Source organism: Typopeltis vanoorti, chromosome 23 (assembly GCF_054136105.1).
Source record: "Typopeltis vanoorti isolate ZY-2024b chromosome 23, IOZ_Tvanoo_1.0, whole genome shotgun sequence".
Lineage (NCBI taxonomy): Eukaryota > Metazoa > Arthropoda > Arachnida > Uropygi > Thelyphonidae > Typopeltis > Typopeltis vanoorti.
The window spans coordinates 75166771-75187348 of NC_143571.1; the positions used below are offsets into that span (position 1 = coordinate 75166771).

Below are 20578 nucleotides of genomic sequence, written 5' to 3' on the forward strand. Positions count from 1 at the left end.
TGACACCTCCAAGGAGGCCGAGGACTCATCATGGGAAGTATATTACCTCGATATGATAAAAATGAATTGTGAAGAAGGGTTATGATTGCAAACAATTTGATGTGTAGACTGTGTAGAAGGGAAGATTAGATTGGTATAAGAGGGACAGCCTACACCTGAATGCATTTGGTATCAGGAGTCTTGAAAAACTAATATGAGACTTAACACACAGGGAATCTAAATTATAATGGGAGGAATAGTGAGAATATGAGCATGAGAGCAACAAGTATACAAAAGAACATGCAGATAGATTATTATGTCTGTACATGAATGCTAGGAGTATTGGAAACAAAGAGGTAGAGTTTGTTGCTTTAGTTATGTTGGGACCTCAGATTGTAGGCATTAGTGAGACCTGGCTATCAGAATCAGACATACTAACTGGTATTGAGTGTAAAGAGTACAGTATTTTTAGGAAGGATAGATAGGATAGAAGAGGAGGGGACATGCTGCTAATGATATTGGATGACTTGAATCCAGTTATTGTTGAGACCTATGATTTTAGTACTAGTAACGGTATTGTATGTGGTAGTGAGTTTCAAGCCATCTGGTGTGAGGTGGAATCAAATAAGATCAATTACATAGTGGGGTGTTGTTAAAGACCTGGTGGATTGGTTGCTAGTGATAAAGCAATGCATCACCAAATAGAGACGATGGGTGCAAAATTATCCCAATTGGTTGAATTATTCAAATATTGATTGGGTAGCAGTAAAATCTCATGAAAAGAATGTGAAACTGAATTATAGTGTCAGAGAGTATTTCATTTAAAAACATAACTATTCTGCCCTCCATTTGGTGACAGTGATCATGCGGTATTCACTTGAGAAGTGGCTAAATTTATGAATGTTCCATTTAGAAAAGGTTACATGCTGAACTACAAAGCAAGGAATTATGACCAACTGAGATGTATACTGAATTCAGCAGAATGGTATCAGTTGCTCGATGGGAAGAATATCAACAGTGCATGGGAAACATTTAAAAAAATACTTAAATGATGCAATATCAGAATGTGTTCTGAGAGTTTGAAGAATAAATATGACAGTAGTCAGATGGATGTGTAATCTTATTAAGCAAGAGATTCGTAAAAATGGATGATGTGGAAGGAATACTGTGTGTATAAGGAATGACATCATTATGAAAATTATAAGCATTAGGCTAGAATAGTCACAAATATTGTATGGAAAGCTAAGTCTGAGTATGAAAAGAAAGTCTCTGCAAGCTAAAGACAACCCACGAAAATTATATCAATATGCTACAAATAAAAGAATATGAAAGAATAACTCTTCTGAATGCAGATGGTGTGAGGATGATAGATGTAGAAGAGGATGTTTAACTAATGAGTGCCCATTGCTAAAAGCTATCAACCTGTTTTATGCAACATTTAGCTTACTGCTACCTCTTCGTTGAATGAAGAAACTCAGATGTATGAAGAGCAGGTAATTAGAGCTGTTGCACAAACTGAATAAGAATTCAGCAATATGGACTGATGAGATATCAGCATTGGTGCTAAAAGAGGATTCAGCTGAACTGGCTATTCGTTTGACCAGGCTCTATAATTTAAGTCTCAGAACAGGGAGATTCTGCAAGAATGGAAAGAATGTATGGTAATCCCATTGCACAAGGGTGGTGCAAAGACTGATGTATCCAACTATCGACCAAATCAGTATATCAGTAGTGCTGGTGAAGATTTTGGAAAAAATTGGTTAGGGCTCGCATTCAGAAGTGGGTTGACAGTGAATCTCTAATTTGCAATGAACAGCATGGGTTTACAAAGGGAAGGTCATGTTTTAGCAACTTGCTCACATTCTATAGTAATATTACTGTTGAACTAGACAAGGGAAATGGACTCACCATGATACTTTTGGAATTTGGTAAGGCTTGTGACAGAATATAGCATGGAAGACTGTTGCATAAAAAAAAAACAGTGGTGTGCCACAAAGATCAATACTTGGTCCACTGTTATTCAATCTGTGCATTAATGATATTGGGAAGGATTTGATAGGCAACATACAGCTATTTGCTGATGGTGTAATGATATGTAGGGTAATCAGGAATGCTATTCTACTCTCTATTGGCTTAAACTACAAATACATATGATAGTACACCATGATGAGATTTCAATCCGGCTGGGACATTGCCCAGTTAAAAACAAGGTCCCTACTGTTTTCATTAATGAACCATGGTGAACAGTGGCATGTCAGTTCCAGTAACAAACTCCAACTCATCATCTAGAAGAAAGGAGAAGAAGAATAAACCCAACGTTTAGAAGAACTGAAGACAGGAACCATCAATTTGGAAATCTCCAAACTTTTTTTTGAGGTGGGGGGGGGGGGGGGATTAGAATCATTCCAGTTCAGGTTAGGCTGGTGTAAATGGGCTTCCCAACTTTCTTTAAAAAAGGCATTCAATTTTTTTTTTTTTTAATATTATTCGGTATTTCTCTAGCATGCAGCAACTGTTTTTAAATAGTAAACTGATTGTTGTATTTACCTTTTACTGTGGCTACTATGTTAGTTTCATTGTTTTAATTTATACCTATTTGATGTGATAATATTTTTTAATTTAGAAATTTTAGAATGTTAACAGTTCATACATTTAAATGACATCAAACATTTTCTTCAGATCTATTCTAGAGTTTCCTGTTCCATTTGATAAAAATAATGTTTCCTTTTTAATGGAAGTACGAAGTCATATGTTGACTGCTACTGCTATTTGCATACTAGCTGTAGATTTCACAATATTTCCTCGTCGACTAGCCAAGTGTGAAATTTATGGATGGTCACTCATGGATACAGGAGTTGGACTCTTTGTTGTGATGGATGGTGTTCTTTCTCCATATGGAAGAGGAGTTGCTTATAGCAACAGGTAGTATATTCATGAAGCCCATTGGCTCTTTATTTAAATATATTCATAATTAAATATTTTAATATGACGTAATCTTAACTGACAATTCCTTAATTTACAATTTCAAATTTTGATTAATAAAAATTCATCATTATCTGTACTCTAAAGAGCAGTATGTATCTTGAGAAAGAAATGATGGCAGAAAAGAGAGAGGAATTTAATTATTATATAATCAATTTATCTACAGTGGTTATCCTCAAAACACCATTTATAAGTTGTTATATATATATATACTAGGGGGCTCTGCCCCCCTGAGTTCTGGACTGGTAGGCCGGTTCTCCTTGAATTCTGATGACTCGAATTTTGAAGACTCGAAAGGGGGGTTCTGACCCCTCTGATTTTTTGGAGGAGGGAGCGGAATATACTACTCTTCTGTTTACCTCTTGTTTATTTAGCAGTCTTTCAAACATCTAGGTTATCTTTTGTTTTTATGCTAGCTTTATCATCTTTGATTCCTTTTACAGTACTCTCTACTCCATCTCTAAGGTTTTTTCAATACTTCCCAGAAGAACATTTTGCCACCATCCTGATATTTATGTTCAGCATTCTTAGCAAAGTCTTCCCAAGTCTGTTGATTAGCTACTTTTACAAATAGCTATGCTTTCTTTCAATTTTCTCTGTATTCTCTCAGAGCTCAGGCTGACTTGCAAGGAATGATATTCCTTGATATTCTTTATTATTTTCCAGGATTCCTTTTTTTTTAACTTCTTCAGTTCACATATAGTTCTGCGTTTTCTATTCTTACAGGTGAATTCTCCAGATGCCTCTTTGACTGAATCAATGTTTTTTTCAGTGTCTGCCACTGAATTTCCACATTCTGATTATTGTTTTCAAACACCTTCATTTATCCTCTAATAATATTTGGATACTTAAATATCTACAGTTGACCTGCAATCTACAATTCACATGGCAGTGCAAAATTGGGTAGTATAATAGTTAATCCAGGCTATTTAGAGCTTGCAGGATGATTTAAATATGTTAACTCTATGAGCAACAGATATTGAGTGTCAGTTTAATGTGGAAAATGTAAAGTTATGTATTTTGGGATGAAAAGATTACAAACTGTACAACACTGATGAAACTGCACTCACTCCAGGAAACAAATGAAGTTATGTTTTTTTTTTTTTAATTTAGGGAGGGAGGGGTTGAGAGTTCAGAGAACATTATAAAGGTGGCCAGGGTAGCTTATAGGATTATTTGGTTATTGAAGATCACACTAAGAAGTAGAGAAAAGGAAGTTATAATTTTTTTTTTTTAAAGGTCTTGATGCTGCCACATCTGGATTACTACACTGTCTAGTCATTTGAGTTGCTTGAGGAAGAGGGAGTAGTGGAGAGAATCCAGAGGTAAGTGACCAAGATAGTGAATGCTCTGTTAAATGCTCCCTATGATGATATATTAAAGATTTCTGGGTTGCAGAGCTGGGTGACAGAGAGAAAAGATGTGATATGATAGAAAATGTTATTAGAATAATTTTACATGATTGATGCAGAGGAAATATATCAACACTTGACTAAAGGGGACAGAGCAAGAGGTCATCCCTGGAAATCGAGTCTGAGTATAGTTAATGAGGGAGGGCTTACATTTTTTGATTGAAGAATAGGTGGATCATATGAATTGCCAGCATTTTTTTATGGGTGCTTTGTCAGTCAGTATATTCAATGTAGATATTATTTAGATAATGTGGGTCTTCTGCAATGAGTCTTTGAACTTTATGGAGATTCCCATGCAATATAAAAATAATAAAGTGAAGTATAGATTGTATTTATGAATATTTTGATTATCTTTTCATCCAAACATCTCTAGATGGGGAATAGATTTACTCTTATTTGTACTGTTATTGGTGGGAGTGGAAGGACACAATTATTAGTACCAGTAAACCTTCTTAAGATCAAATGATACCTTTAACTTCTCTACAGTCTATGTTCTCATTGCTTTTTTTTAGCACTACATGCTACTTGTTCTCTATGCAGAAATCTACATGATGCTGTATTTCTCACTATATATATATATTTATAAACTTGCAAAGTGTTTCCTGAATTTTTATTCTCTTCCCTAATTGTACCTGTTGGATGATTTCTCCAGTATACATGTAGTAATCTCCTTTGAACATATCACTTCCTTTTTTTTCTTGTTTCCAAAGCACTGAATATTACATTCCTTCATATGTCCTCATATTTTCCATTTTGTAGTCCTTTGTATTACTTTTGTTATCGACTTTTGAATTCTCTTCACAGTTTTCTCATCTTCATGAAATTCTAATAACCAAATTTGCACATAGTAATTCCAGTGTTTGTGTCCTAGCCAAAGCCTTATTTAGTGAAGCCAACATTTCCTACTCTCTGATTTTTAGTATCCTTCTTATTGAGTAGGATCTTGTCTATACTATGAGAATCATTTGTCACTGAAAAAAAAAAAAAAAAGAGTAGTATAAATGACTGGGTTCTTTGAATTTTGCATTGTTGAGTTTGTAATAGTCTAAAAGAAAGCTGGTATATTTAAACATTCAGTGTCCTCAAATATAGTTCCTCCCATTGAAAAAGAAAACAATAATCTTTGCCTTCCGGCAATATGTTAATATTTGCAAGAAATGTTAACCTGACATGGAGAAATAGAGAGGTTATGATGCCATTGTATAAGGCCTTAATCAGGCCTCATATGGATTATTGTACATAGATTTGGTCACTGGGTTTTCATGGTGACGAGGATATGTTGGAAAGGGTCCAGAGAAGATTCACAAAGGTGGTCAGTGTCTTTGGAATGTGGAGCACCAGGACAGATTGAGAGAATGTAAGTTACAGAGCCTTATGAATAGGAGGAAGAGGGAAGGGGGGAGAGATATGGTTGAGACATATAGGCTAGTCAGGGGTTGTTATCAGGTTGACATGGAAGAGATTTTTCATAGAATGGGAGTAGAAAATCACTTAAAACTGTATAAAGAGGGTGTGAGCAGAGGAGTGAGGAGCAGGTTCGGTTCTTTGCATGGACGGTGGTTGGTGAGTGGAATGCATTGCCTGAGTGTGTTATGAATGCAGACACATTAAATCAGTTTAAAGCAATAATAATAATAATAATAAATAGAAAATTTACACAGATTCAGTCAGCCAAATCCTCTGCAAATTGCCTAGAAAATCATTCACCACTACTCATATAAAAAATTCTTGACTTTCCCTTAATCTTTATACTGATTGTTAGAAACCAATTAGAAAAGTGCAATATGACACTTCATAGGATTGTCTCATTTGGGTATACTGTGTGATTCTACAACTGCTTGTTGAATAGGTTAAGATTACAAGATAGTATTCCCCCCCCCCTCTTCCTGATGAGGTGGTTTCATTGTACAAACTCTTATTTACCATTGCTTGGCTAAAAAAAATAGTCCTTTTATCATTTTCCAAATAAAATAAAATTAAGAGCTTCTGTTGACAAGCTAGTACTGTATGTACTCTCTTAATTTCTTTATATATATATCTTAAAGATACCAAGAAATTTTATGATTGGTTTTAATCCTTTTCCCAAGTAAATCGTGATATATATTTACTTCTGAGCTACTTGTATATAGAGGCTGATAACTTCATATCACTTGCCTTAGTATGTATAATGTAATGCATAATGGGAAGGGTCACTACCCAGACCGGTTTCGACCTTTATTGAGGTCTCTTCAGTGGGCACCAGACCTGGGAGAGATACCAAGGTTGAAGTAATGCAGAAGTCATATATATATCTCATATATAAGTAGACAAAAGGTGCTTGACCTTCTTAATAAAAATCTCTGGATGAGAGAAAGATGTAGAAAGTTTTTTTACCTTGGGCATATTATACGTTAAAGATACAAGAAATTTTATACTTGGTTTTAATCCTTTTCCTAAGAAATCAAAGCAAAGTTTTGCATGTGATATATGTTCACTTGTATATCTGAGCTTAAGGGTCAAAGCTGTATAACTGAGAGGAGACCTCCACATAGCCTTTAAAGGAATGCGGAGAACCGACCAGGGCTTCTGACCTAATGTCCAATCCTCACCTCCTTGTGGTGCACCCTGTTGGGTATATACTTTGATACTGAACGAACGAGGATGGGCTTGCAATTTGGGATTTAGCCGACCAAATTGTATTCTTATTGGTTAAAGTAAAATAAAAAATGATGGTACAACATGATAAAATTTCATGCCGGCTGGCGCATCGCCTGGTTAAACAAGCCCCCGTTGTTTTCGCCAGGAAACCAGAGCAAACAGCAAAAAGTCAGCTACTGGAACAAATCTGAAAACAAACCCCAACTCAACATCACCAGAGTTAAAGATCGGTACTATCAACGTAAGAAGCCTGAATGGCAAAGAAATGGAGCTAGCTGAGGAATTAGATAAGTACCAGATCGACATAATAGGGGTGATTGAAACAGAAAAGACCAAAACTGGTGAGATCTTTCTGAGCAATAAATACAAAATGTTATATTCAGGCAATGACAATCAAGGAAAAGAAGGAGTAGCCATAGTATTCAACACAAAATACGAGGCTAATCTTCTTGAATGGCAGTCAGTCTCAAGTAGAGTAATGTGGGCAAAATATGAGAATGGGGACCTGGACAATGAGACTTATTTGTGCCTATGGTCCCACAGAAGGTTCCACTAAGGTAGAAGTGAAGAAATTTTTTGAGGCTTTAGAAAAAGCAACTGACACAATGAAAAAGGAAAAGTTGGTCCTTGTTGGGGATCTAAATAGCAGAGTAGGAAATGATTGTGAGACATACAAAAATATTCTGGGAAAATATGGAGAAAAGAGCAAAGCTAATAATAATGGCAAATATCTGTTGGATTTCTGCTCAGGACATGGACTGGTTATTACTAATACCATGTTCCAACATAAAATTGTGCACAAATTCACATGGAGAGAAGAGGCAAGAAATAAGAAAAGTTTCATTGGCTATATTATTGTTGATAGCGATGTTTTCTCCCTGGTGCAGGACACCAGAATGTACAGAGGATTTGAAATCGGAAGTGATCACTATTTAGTCTTGAACAGGATAAAATTGAATTTCATATTGAAAAGAATAACATGTAAGAAAGTTTTAAAGCGAATAAAAGTTGAGCAGCTCTCAGATGTGAACTGTAGACTAAAATACGCAAAGATTATTGAAGAAAAAATGAAACAGTTTGAGAACAGGAATCAAACCTTGGAGATTCAGTGGCAAACTCTGAAGAAAACATTGATTGATTCTGCCAGAGAGGTATGTGGTGAGGTTGTGTGCAAGGATAGAAAAATCAGAACTCCATGGTGGACACAGGAAGTTAAAGAGGCAGTGAAGGAAAAGAAGAAAGCATATCAAAAGTTCCTGGCAAATAAGTCAGCTTTTACCCTTACAGAATACAGAGACAAATGTAAGAAAGCTAAACAGTGTGTAAAACTAGCTAAACAAAAGTCATGGGAGGACTTTGGCAAGAATATAAATAATAAATATCAAGAAGGTGGCAAAATATTCTGAAGTTTTTTGAAGAAGCTTAGGAATGGAGGAAAGAGTGCTGTAAAAGGAGTTAGAGATGATAAAGGTGACATGAAAACGGGAGAAAAAGATATCGTTGAAGTATGGAGTAATTACTTTGAAAAACTACTAAATGAAACAAGCAGTGATGACAGCACAGTGCTAAAAAACACTGACCAGGCATGCAGTCAGGAATACATATCCATACTTGAAGTAGAAAAAGCCATCAAAGGATTGAAATGTGGAAAGGCAGCAGGAGTAGATGATATCAACATCATCATCATCATCAAATTCCTGCTATGTACACTCAAGGGGTGTACAGGATATGATAGTACTACATGAAAAATTTACATCATTATTAATTTCAGGAATACATATCCATACTTGAAGTAGAAAAAGCCATCAAAGGATTGAAATGTGGAAAGGCAGCAGGAGTAGATGATATCATCATCATCATCAAATTCCTGCTATGTACCCTCAAGGGGGGTACAGGATATGATAGTACTACATGAAAAATTTACATCATTATTAATTTCCTATCTACAATTTTCCTCCAAATTAGCCTGTTACTTGTCAAGACTCCAAAATTATCAGATCTTATATTTCTATCGTCTAAGGCACTTTGTACCGTATCAATCCACCTATATCTTGGTCTTCCCCTGGATCGTTTTGCTGCCAACCTGGCAGAGAACACTTGTTTTGCTAATCTTTCCTCACCCATTCTGTTTAAATGACCATACCACCTGAGATTAGCTCTGCTAACGCATTCTTGGATGCTGACAATGTCAAGTTCTTTTCTAATATAATCGTTTTTAATATGATATTGCCATTGATGCCATCTGTTCACGCCTCTAATCTTTCTCAGGACTCTGATATCTGGGGTCTCTAGTCTTTGGTCAAGTGTTTTACTTCTGACTCAGCTCTCAGATCCATAAGTTAAAACTGGTTTGAACACTGTCTTGTATACAGCTAATTTAGTGTTCCGACTAATTTCTCTCTTATTCCATATGAATTTATTCAATTGACTTCCCACCATACCAGCTTTGCTGATTCTGTTGTCTATTTCTATATTTAATTTACCATCTTCAGTAAAAATCGTGCCTAAATAGCTGAAATGTTTTACTTGTTCCACAGGTTCTCCGTTCACAACACAGTTGATATTTTCAATGATTCTGCCTATTTTCATTGTCTTTGTCTTTTTATTGCTGACCTTCATACCATATCTATTACAACAGCTATTCAATTTAGTCAGAGAATCTTGCAGACTTGTAGCGGATTTATTTAGAAGTATAACATCATCTGTATAAAGCAAAGAGCTGACATTAACATCTCCAATTGTGATATCATGTTTAATACCACTTTCCTTCATAATGTGATCCATATAGATAATGAATAACAGAAGGGATAATGTACATCCTTGTCTCACACCAGATTTAACATTAAACCATCTTCCTGTACTTCTTTCAATTCTAGCTGCTGACTTACAACTCAAATAAAGACTAAGTATTGCTTGATATAATGCCCCATTGACACCATATAACTGTAGTGTATTGAATAGCTTCTCTCTTGGCACCTTGACATATATGCCTTTTCGAGATCGACAAAACTTAAATATAGATCTTTGTTTTATTCCCATGCTTTTTCGACTATTTGTCGTAAAGTGAAGATCTGATCCTGACGGCCTCTATTTGGCCTGAATCCAGCTTGTTCTTCACCAAGCTTTTCTTCCACAATTCTTCTCAACTGTTTCTCAAGTATACTTGCATAGATTTTGCCAGGAACACTCAGTAGGGAAATCCTCTGTAATTCTCACATTCAGTTTTATTTCCGTTTTTATATATGGGTACTATGAGAGCTCTACTCCAATCATCGGGAATTCGTCCCTCTGTCCAGGCTTTCTGAACTATGCAGTGCAGCCACTGTAAGACCCTTATACCACCCTACTTCAGCATTTCCGGTCGAATATCATCTACTCCTGCTGCCTTTCCACATTTCAAGCCTTTGATGGCTTTTTCTACTTCAAGTATGGATATGTATTCCTGACTGCATGCCTGGTCAGTGTTTTTTAGCACTGTACTGTCATCACTGCTTGTTTCATTTAGAAGTTTTTCAAAGTAATTACTCCATACTTCAAGGATATCTTTTTCTCCCGTTTTCATGTCACCTTTATCATCTCTAACTCCTTTTACAGCACACTTTCCTCCATTCCTAAGCTTCTTCAACAACCTCCAGAATATTTTGCCACCTTCTTGATATTTATTATCTATATTCTTGCCAAAGTCCTCCCATGACTTTTGTTTAGCTAGTTTTACACGGTGTTTAGCATTCTCTAAGAGCACAAGCTGACTTATTTGACAGGAACTTTTGATATGCTTTCTTCTTTTCCTTCACTGACTCTTTAACTTTCTGTGTCCACCAGGGAGTTCTGATTTTTTTATCCTTACAGACAACCTCACCACCTGCCTCTCTGGCAGAATCAATCAATGTTTTCTTCAGAGTTTGCCACTGAATCTCCAAGGTTTGATTCCTGTTCTCAAACTCTTTCATTTTTTCTTCAATAATCTTTGTGTATTTTAGTCTACAGTTCACATCTGAGAGCTGCTCAACTTTTATTCGCTTTAAAACTTTCTTACATGTTATTCTTTTCAATATGAAATTCAATTTTATCCTGTTCAAGACTAAATAGTGATCACTTCGATTTCAAATCCTCTGCACACTCTGGTGTCCTGCAGCAGGAAGAAAACATCACTATCAACAATAACATAGTCAATGAGAATTTTCTTATTCCTAGCCTCTTCTCTCCATGTGAATTTGTGCACATTTTTATGTTGGAACATGGTGTTATTAATAACCAGTCCATGTCCTGAGCAGAAATCCAACAAATATTTGCCATTATTATTAGCTTTGCTCTTTTCTCCAAATTTTCCCAAAATATTTTTGTATGTCTCACAATCATTTCCTTCTCTGCTATTTTGATCCCCAACAAGGACCAACTTTTCATTTTTCATTGTGTCAGTCGCTTTTTCTAAAGCCTCAAAAATTTCTCCTCTTCTACCTTAGTAGAACCTTCTGTGGGACCATAGGCACAAATAAGTCTAATCGTCCAGTTCCCCATTCTCATATTTGCCCACATTACTTGAGACTGCCTGCCATTCAAGAAGATTAGCCTCGTATTTTGTGTTGAATACTATGGCTACTCCTTCTTTTCCTTGATTGTCATTGCCTTAATATAACATTTTGTATTTATTGCTCAGAAAGATCTCACCAGTTTTGGTCTTTTTTGTTTCAGTCACCCCGATTATGTCGATCTGGTACTTATCTAATTCCTCAGCTAGCTCCATTTCTTTGCCATTCAGGCTTCTTACGTTGATAGTACCGATCTTTAACTCTGGTGATGTTGAGTTGGTGTTTGTTTTCAGATTTGTTCCAGTAGCTGACTTTTCGCTGTTCGCCCTGGCGAAAACAACGGGGCCCTTGTTTAACCGGGTGACGCGCCAGCCGGCATGAAATTTTGTCATGTCGTACCATAAGTTTTAATTTTGGTTTAACCAATAAGAATACAATTTGGTCGGCTAAATCCCAAATTGCCAGCCCATCCTCGTTCGTTCAGTATCCAAGTAGATACTCAACAAGGTGCACCACGAGAAGGTGAGGATTGGACATTAGGTCAGAAGCCCTGGTCGGTTCTCCGCATTCCTTTAAAGGCTATGTGGAAGTCTCCTCTCAGTTATACAGCTTTGACTCTTATTTCGACCAGAAATGCTGAAGTATGGTGGTATAAAAGTCTTACAGTGGCTGCACTGCACTGCATAGTTCAGAAAGCCTGGACAGAGGGACGAATTCCCGATGATTGGAGTAGAGGTCTCATAGTACCCATATATAAAAAGGGAAATAAAACTGAATGTGAGAATTACAGAGGTATTTCCCTACTGAGTGTTCCTGGCAAGATCTATGCAAGTATACTTGAGAAATGGTTGAGAAGAATTGTGGAAGAAAAGCTTGGTGAAGAACAAGCTGGATTCAAGCCAAACAGAGGCTGTCAGGATCAGATCTTCACTTTACGACAAATAGTCGAGAAAGCATGGGAATATAACAAAGATCTGTATTTAAGTTTTGTCGATTTGGAGAAGGCATATGACAAGGTGCAAAGAGAGAAGCTATTCAATACGTTGCAGTTATATGGTGTCAATGGGGCATTATATCAAGAAATACTTAGTCTTTATTTGAGTTGTAAGTCAGCAGTTAGAATTGAAGGAAGTACAGGAAGATGGTTTAATGTTAAATCTGGTGTGAGACAAGGATGTACATTATCCCCTCTGTTATTCATTATCTATATGGATCATATTATGAAGGAAAGTGGTATTAAACATGATATCAAAATTGGAGATGTTAATGTCAGCTCTTTGCTTTATGCAGATGATGTTATACTTCTAAATAAATCCACTACAAGTCTGCAAGATTCTCTGACTAAATTGAATAGCTGTTGTAATAGATATGGCATGAAGGTCAGCAATAAAAAGACAAAGACAATGAAAATAGGCAGAATCATTGAAAATGTCAAGTGTGTTGTGAATGGAGAACCTGTGGAACAAGTAAAACATTTCAGCTACTTAGGGACGATTTTTACTGAAGATGGTAAATTAAATATAGAAATAGACAACAGAATCAGCAAAGCTGGTATGGTGGGAAGTCAATTGAATAAATTCATATGGAATAAGAGAGAAATTAGTCGGAACACTAAATTAGCTGTATACAAGATAGTGTTCAAACCAGTTTTAACTTATGGATCTGAGAGCTGGGTCAGAAGTAAAACACTTGACCAAAGACTATAGACCGCAGATATGAGAAAGTCCTGAGAAAGATTAGAGGCGTGAACAGATGGCATCAATGGCAATATCATATTAAAAATGAGGATATTAGGAAAGAACTTGACATTATCAGCATCCAGGAATGCGTTAACAGAGCTAATCTCAGGTGGTATGGTTACTTAAATAGAATGGGAGAGGAAAGATTAGCAAAACAAGTGTTCTCTGCCAGGTTGGCAGGAAAACGACCCAGAGGAAGACCAAGATATAGGTGGATTGATACGGTACATAATGCCTTAGACGATAGAAATATAAGATCTGATAATGTTGGAGTCTTGACAAGTAACAGACTGATTTGGAGGAAAATTGTAGATAGGAAGTTAGTAATGATGTAATTTTTTCATGTAGTACTGTCATATCCTGTACACCCCTTGAGGATACATGGCAAGAATTTGATGATGATGATGATTATGTATATCTGACCAACTTGTATATAGTGGCTGATGACCTCATATCACTTGCCTTAGTATGTGTCCCATAATGCAAAACACTCCCCCTTTCTGGCTTGTATAACATATATTATAATATATATATATATATATATATATATATCTACTTGTATATGAGACATATATGACTTCTGCATTACTTCAACCTTGATATCTCTCCCGGGTCTGATTCCAACTGAAGAGACCTCAATCAGGGTTGAATATATATATATATATATATATATATATATATATATTATATGTTTCATTTATGAATGCATTAGTAGTAGTCAAATATATATATATATATATTAAATGTTTCATTTATGAATGCATTAGTAGTAGTCAAATACTGTCATGATGGAATGTAAAAAAAAATGAAGTGCCATTCTCCAGGTGATTTCCAAAAACAAGGGATTATTCAGAAGTTTAGTGAAATTACTTATATGGAGCCCTCACCACTTTTGAAAGGTGTGGATTTGCATCCTGTCTAAGTTGCTAAAACAGTTATATAGGCTTTTTAGCTGAAGATGAGTTAGTCTGACTTATATAACATAGCAATGGGAGGAATCTTTATCTGGACGATTTCAATCGAAGGTGAGTTAGCTGATCTTATATGGAGGTAGCATGGTTTTTTCCTCCCAGAAACTCGGGTTTTTCATCCTGCATACAGATAAATCGGCCCTTCAGAACACACTCAATTTACAGACAAAAAATATTAGTTGTGGTGGAGGTGGGCAGTAGATGGAGATGATTCGTAGTAGAGGTTCAGTGTAGTGGTTGAGACAGTTGTGGGTGTCCTCCCGCAATGAGTCTTCAGACTCCTTGGAGGCATCAGGAATAATAATAATAATAATAACATTAGTAGGGTTTACTTCCTTGAAATCTATGTTTTATGTCTGAGTGATGTGACATTCTCATTCTGTGAGATTTCAGCAGGAATGGCACAGCTCGAGTAGATGGATCTTATTTTGGTTCTTACAAGTAAAGAAAAATAGATGATGCTCTAGCCTAATTAGTCTTGATATTATTGAGAAATTTATGAAGAGAAGAAAAGAAAACACTATTCAGTTGTATCTTGATAATTTCATAAGGAAGGTTGAAATGGCAAATTAATTTTTTTTCTAGTTTCTCATACTGTTTATACAGTATTATATATTACTTTTCATTAATAACATATTGAATTCGAATGTGTGAATCCTGTAAATGAAACTAATAGAAATAACTAATTTTAGAAATTATGGACTTTACAACCATGTTATAAATAACTATTTTAATTTCCCAATGTTTCAACATAATTAAGGTCATCATCTGGAGTATTTACAAATATACAAGGACAAGCTGAGTTACATTTCACACAGTATGCTAAAGAAACAATGATTTGATCACCGGTTATTCTACTGGCATGACCTCTAGTGAAAAAAAAAAAAAAAAAAAAAAAATTAAACTTTTTTTTTGAAAATGAAAATGTTTCTATATGAAACATTCTTTTATAAAAAGAATGTTTCTCTTATGTTATCCTAAATAGAATTTAGCTTTGATATAGTTTCTAAATAATAATGAATTTTAAATTTTATCTGTATTTTTTTCCCACTAGAAGTCATGCCAGTAGAATAACCGGTGATCAAATCATTGTTTCTTTAGCATACTGTGTGAAATGTAACTCAGCTTGTCCTTGTATATTTGTATATACTCCAGATGATGACCAGTGTGAAGGTCGAAATGTTGGGAAATTAAAATAGTTATTTATAACACAGTTGTAAAGTCCATAATTTCTAAAATGAATACTGATCACCGTGCAACACTAAAAGAAAGGATAATAGAAATAGCATTTAAAACATGTTAATGTACTACTGTATACACGTAATCAATAGGGTGTGTTTAGAATCAGTAGGACTTCTTTACAAGCAGGGTATATTTGTGAAGTTGATTTAGAAAGCCTAATAAAGAGTTTTTCTTAAGTTGCAAGTCTCTATATGGTCACATGAGTCTTATAGACTCATTGTGGAGGTCCACTTTAGACACAAAGTCTGTTGTACTACTAATTAAATGTTATCCACTGTTATAAAAATTAATTTCATGAAATTAGCCTGAATATATAATTTCCTTATTTCATAATTTTGTAATTTATAATAACCATAACTTTAGTTTTATTATTAAAAAAGTATAAAGTCATCTGATACAATTAACTATTTTGGAAAAAAAAGATCTAGTTCTAAAAAAAAAATGCATCTATGTTACATGTTCAACTGTTTTTTGAGAGTGAAGGCATTTACCAACTCTTTAAACTAGAGATTTTATACTTTATTTATTTTAAACTATTCACAAGAGAAATATGTTTCACTTTTATGCCTACCATCATGTTGGAGGCTTAATGGATATTTTAGATAGGACTTCAGTGTCACCCACGTGGTTGGGCTCAGTATTGTTTATTATTTGTGTGTATGTTACATTAACTGTTTTTGTAATCCCCGTAGATGTCCTAGTGACTAGGACGAAATATAGGAAGTATTAAATTCTATCTTAATTCTTTTTGAGTGTTGTAAAAAATCCATTAAGCCTCCAACATGATGTCCTCACAGCACTTAAGCCTCTACACACGAATTTATGCCTACCTATGCATTTTTTTTTAGCATTAAAGAATAAAAATATAGCCCAAAAAATACTGCATAATATCAAAACTAGCAGTAAATGTATTTCTTTTCAATTATACAGTGTTTTCTCCTTGAGGTGGCATGATATTTTCAGAAACTTTTATCCACAATGTTCTCTCCCCTCCTCCTCCCCAAATAAATAAAAGTGTGCACACAATTATTTTCTTGCTATTCTCCAGCTGAAGATAAAAAAATTATTATAAGAATAAGGTATAACGAGAAGTTTTAGGTGCAGGCTAGAAGGTGACAAGTGTAATGTGGAAAGAGAAATTGGCAGAAGCAGTCAAGCAAAACCCAAGAGAATTTAACAGTTATGTTGCTAGTAGGGTGAATATGGAATGAATGAAATGTGATGAATATGGAAGATGGACTTTAGTTACTTGAGATGGAAAATGGGTCACATCTGCTGAAGTTATAATGGAAATGTTCAATGAATATTTCATTAATTTATTCCTTGTAGGGGATTAGGAGTAGTGTTGAATAACAATAGGAAAGAGGAGAGAAGATTGACAGGTCAAGAATGGGAAACATTTAAAATATTAATTAACCTTGATGTTAATAAGGCTGTGGGACTGGATGGGATGTCACCATGTATACTACAGAATGTGCAAAAGAGCTGGGTAGCCCTTGGCTTGGTAATTCAACAGAAGTCTGGCAACATTAAATTAAAGATGCCAAAAAATCACTCGTTTAATCCTTTATCCAAGTGTAAGCAAGCAAAGTTTGCACATGAAGTATCTTCATGACTAGGTTACTTGTATACAGAGGCTAGTGGTTTCAGATTAAATAGTATCCCATTATGCAAAGCACTATCCTTTTGGGTATGCATAATACTATGAATTATGGGACACTGAGGCAGTTAATATGCATCATTAGCCTCTGTATACAAGTAGCCTAGTCATGAAGATACTTCATGCACAAACTTTGTTTATTTACACTTGGATAAAGGATTAAACAATAATATAATTTCATGGTATCTTTAATTTAATTTATAACCAAATGAAAAAACTTTCAACAAGTCTGGCAAAAGGAACAGTCCAAGAAGAGTGGAAAGAAGGAAAAATAATGCCACTGCATAAGGAAAATCCAAATCAGTAGTGTTGTATAGGCCAGTGTGTATATATCAGGTGTAGTGGTTTAGGTGTTAGAGATGCTGGTTAGAGGCAGAATGCAAACCTGGATTGATAGTAGAGGGTTTTTTCTCCCTTAAATTTGGGTTTTTCATCCCCCAGAACAGGCAAACTGGCCCCATGAACACACGTATCTACAGACATAGGACACACTGGGAGGCATAGTGCCAACCACCTAATCCTTGAGACAGTTGTGGTTGTGAAGTCCACAGTTAAAGAACCTCAAGAGCTTGTGAAAAGCTTAAGACAAGATAAGACATGATGCAGATGCAGCTCCCATCCACAAAAGGTTGCAAACCTATATAGTACACCAGTACTATAGGTTTGAGATGGCTAAGGATTTTTTTTTTCCAAGCCAATTCAGGCCTCCAGTAAGCAGATTGATCTCGCATTGGGATTTCATTTACTATGCCTTTACGAGTACATTAACATACATTAACATCAATGACAGGAATGGATCATTACTAACAGAAGAGTTGGAAATCAAAAACAAATGGCAAGAATACTGTGAGGAACTGAACAGCAGAGTGGATAAAGAAAATGTGGAGTCCTCCCACCAAGAAAATTTTGATTTGGAACCTCCTCCACTTAGGCATGAAGTTGAAAGAGCAGTTAAGCAGCTCAACAGCAATAAGGCTCCAGGTGCAGATGAAATCCCAGCAGAGTTAATTAAGGCCACAGGGGATGGAAGGATAAGAGTGTTTCATAGATTGATTACAAGGATATGGGAGACAGGATCATGGCCCAGAGACTGGAAGAAGTCAGTTTTCATACCACCACACAAGAAAGGTGATAAGAAGGCATGCAAGAATTATAGAACTATTAGTTTGATATCTCATGCAAGCAAAATTTTATTAAAGATCATGCTAAATAGGATTGAGGCTAAAGTTGAGGCAGAGATGCCCGAGGAACAAGCAGGTTTTAGGAAAGGTAGGGGCATCAGAGATCAGATCCTTTGCCTTAGACAGATCATAGAAAAATATAAAGAATTCTGACTCCCTCTGGTAATGTGTTTCTTAGACTACTCTAAAGCTTTTGACTGTGTTGAGCATGTGAAACTATGGGAAGTAATGAAAAGAATGGGTTTTCCTCAACACACCATCAGGTTGATAGCCAACTTGTATAAGGAGCAAGAAGCCACAGTAAGAACAGGTGTTGGATTGACTGACTGGCTTCAAGTTGGAAAAGGAGTTAGACAGGGATGTTTACTTTCTCCTCACTTGTTTAGTATATATGCAGAGGACATCATGCATGAAGCATTGGATGAGCTCAGAACAGGAATTACGATAGGAGGTAGATTGATCAGTAATCTGAGGTACGCTGATGATACAGTACTCCTTTGTAATGACATGGAAGAACTAGCGGTACACAATAAATAACGGAAAAAACTCGCGTAGAAAGATTATTTATTAATATAATTTTCGCCTGTGTGTCACAGGCATCTTCAGTACATTAAGCTCAAAATTAAATACTAACTGACAATTCCAAAAAGCACCACCTAAGTAGCTGGTGTAAGATAACTAAAAAAGGTCAACATGCTTCCACATCTTAATCATCCAGGTGTCTACCAGATTCCGTGCTCTTGTGGATTATCTTATTTCGGACAAATGGGAAGATCTGCCTCTATTTGGCTAGAAGAACACCAATCTTATATTGAATACTTTATACCTGAAAAGTTTGGACTTTCTGAACATGCCATCTTCACTAGACACAGAGTTCATTGGAGAAAGACAAGAGTTCTTCTCAAAAGTCAGTTTCTCATGGAATGCCTTTATAAAGAAACATGTGAAACTCTACTTCATTCTCCTAACTTAAACAGATCCGATGGCTTACGTCTATCCCCTTTATGGGAGATAGTACTTTACAAATCAGCTAATCTTTCCTAACTTTTTATTGTATTAATTTTTTTTTTTTTTTTTTTTTTTTTTTTAAAGGAAAGTTATTGACCTTTTTAGTTATCTTACACCAGCTACTTAGGTGGCGCTTTTTGGAATTGTCAGTTAGTGTTTAATTTTGAGCTTAATGTACTGAAGATGCCTGTGACACACAGGCGAAAATTATACTAATAAATAATCTTTCTACGTGAGTTTTTTCCGTTATTTATTGTGTACCGATATGTCCACTCACGGTTTACCTCTTTTTAAAACTTATGGAAGAACTAGGACTAATTCTTGACAAAGTTAACAAGATCAGTAATAACAGAGGACTTCAACTCAATTCTAGCAAGACAAATATCATGGTTCTCAAAGGAAAAACAAAGAGAGAAGCTCTTGAGAAACAAGTGTATCTGAATGCAGAAAGAATTGAGGAAGTCAGCAAGTTTGAGTACCTGGGATCCATTATTAATGTGAAGAATTGCTGTTCAGATGATGTCAGAAAAAGGTTAGGAATGGCTAAAACAACAGTCAGAGACCTGTCTAAAATCTGGAAGGATGGATCTATCTCCATGGGAACAAAGTTGAGGATTTTAGATGCAGTTGTTTTTCCAACAGCGACTTATGGATGAGACTTGGAACCTAAAGAAGTCAGATAAGAAACAGATATCTGCTTTTGAGATGTGGTGTTACAGAATGCTGTTGAGGATATCATATACTGAAAGGCGTACAAATGAATGGGTGTTAGAAAAGATTAGTAGATTACATTTTGGATACATAGAAAGGATGGAAGGAGGACTTCTCAGAACAGTAATAGAAGGTACAGTTCCTGGAAAAAGAGGCAGGGGTAGACCATCAACGAGATAGATGGATGGCATGTGTGGAGTGACTGATCTTCAGAGAGTTGAGGCTGCCAGAAAAGCAAACAACAGGACTACATGGCGAGGCCTGGTGTGGCACATCACCGAGCATCGGAGTGACCATACGGCATCTGTAGATGCCCAGTGAACATAGAGAGAGAGAACATACATAAAGCAAATATTGCTCATTTTCTTAAGGAATTTTTTAGAGTGAGGCTTTTGACCAATATCCAATCCTTATCTCGTGGTTCCTCCCCATTAGTAGGTATCCACATGAATAATGAAGAATTGGGGATGGGCTAGCAATTTGGGATTTAGCCAACTAAACTGTATTCTTATTGGCTTAACCACCCA

The 20578-nt window shown here is 35.7% G+C and overlaps 1 protein-coding gene across 2 annotated transcripts in view; it reads left to right on the top strand.

The window, feature by feature from the left end:
• Positions 1 to 20578, top strand: part of LOC150093995 (glucosaminyl-phosphatidylinositol-acyltransferase PIGW-like) — an 81226-nt gene that overhangs the window by 25075 nt on the left and 35573 nt on the right. For both annotated transcript variants that reach the window (XM_090412901.1, XM_090412902.1), the window contains exon 4: positions 2659 to 2901. In XM_090412901.1, the coding sequence (XP_090269027.1) occupies positions 2659 to 2901 (243 nt within the window). The remainder of the gene's footprint in view (positions 1 to 2658; positions 2902 to 20578) is intronic.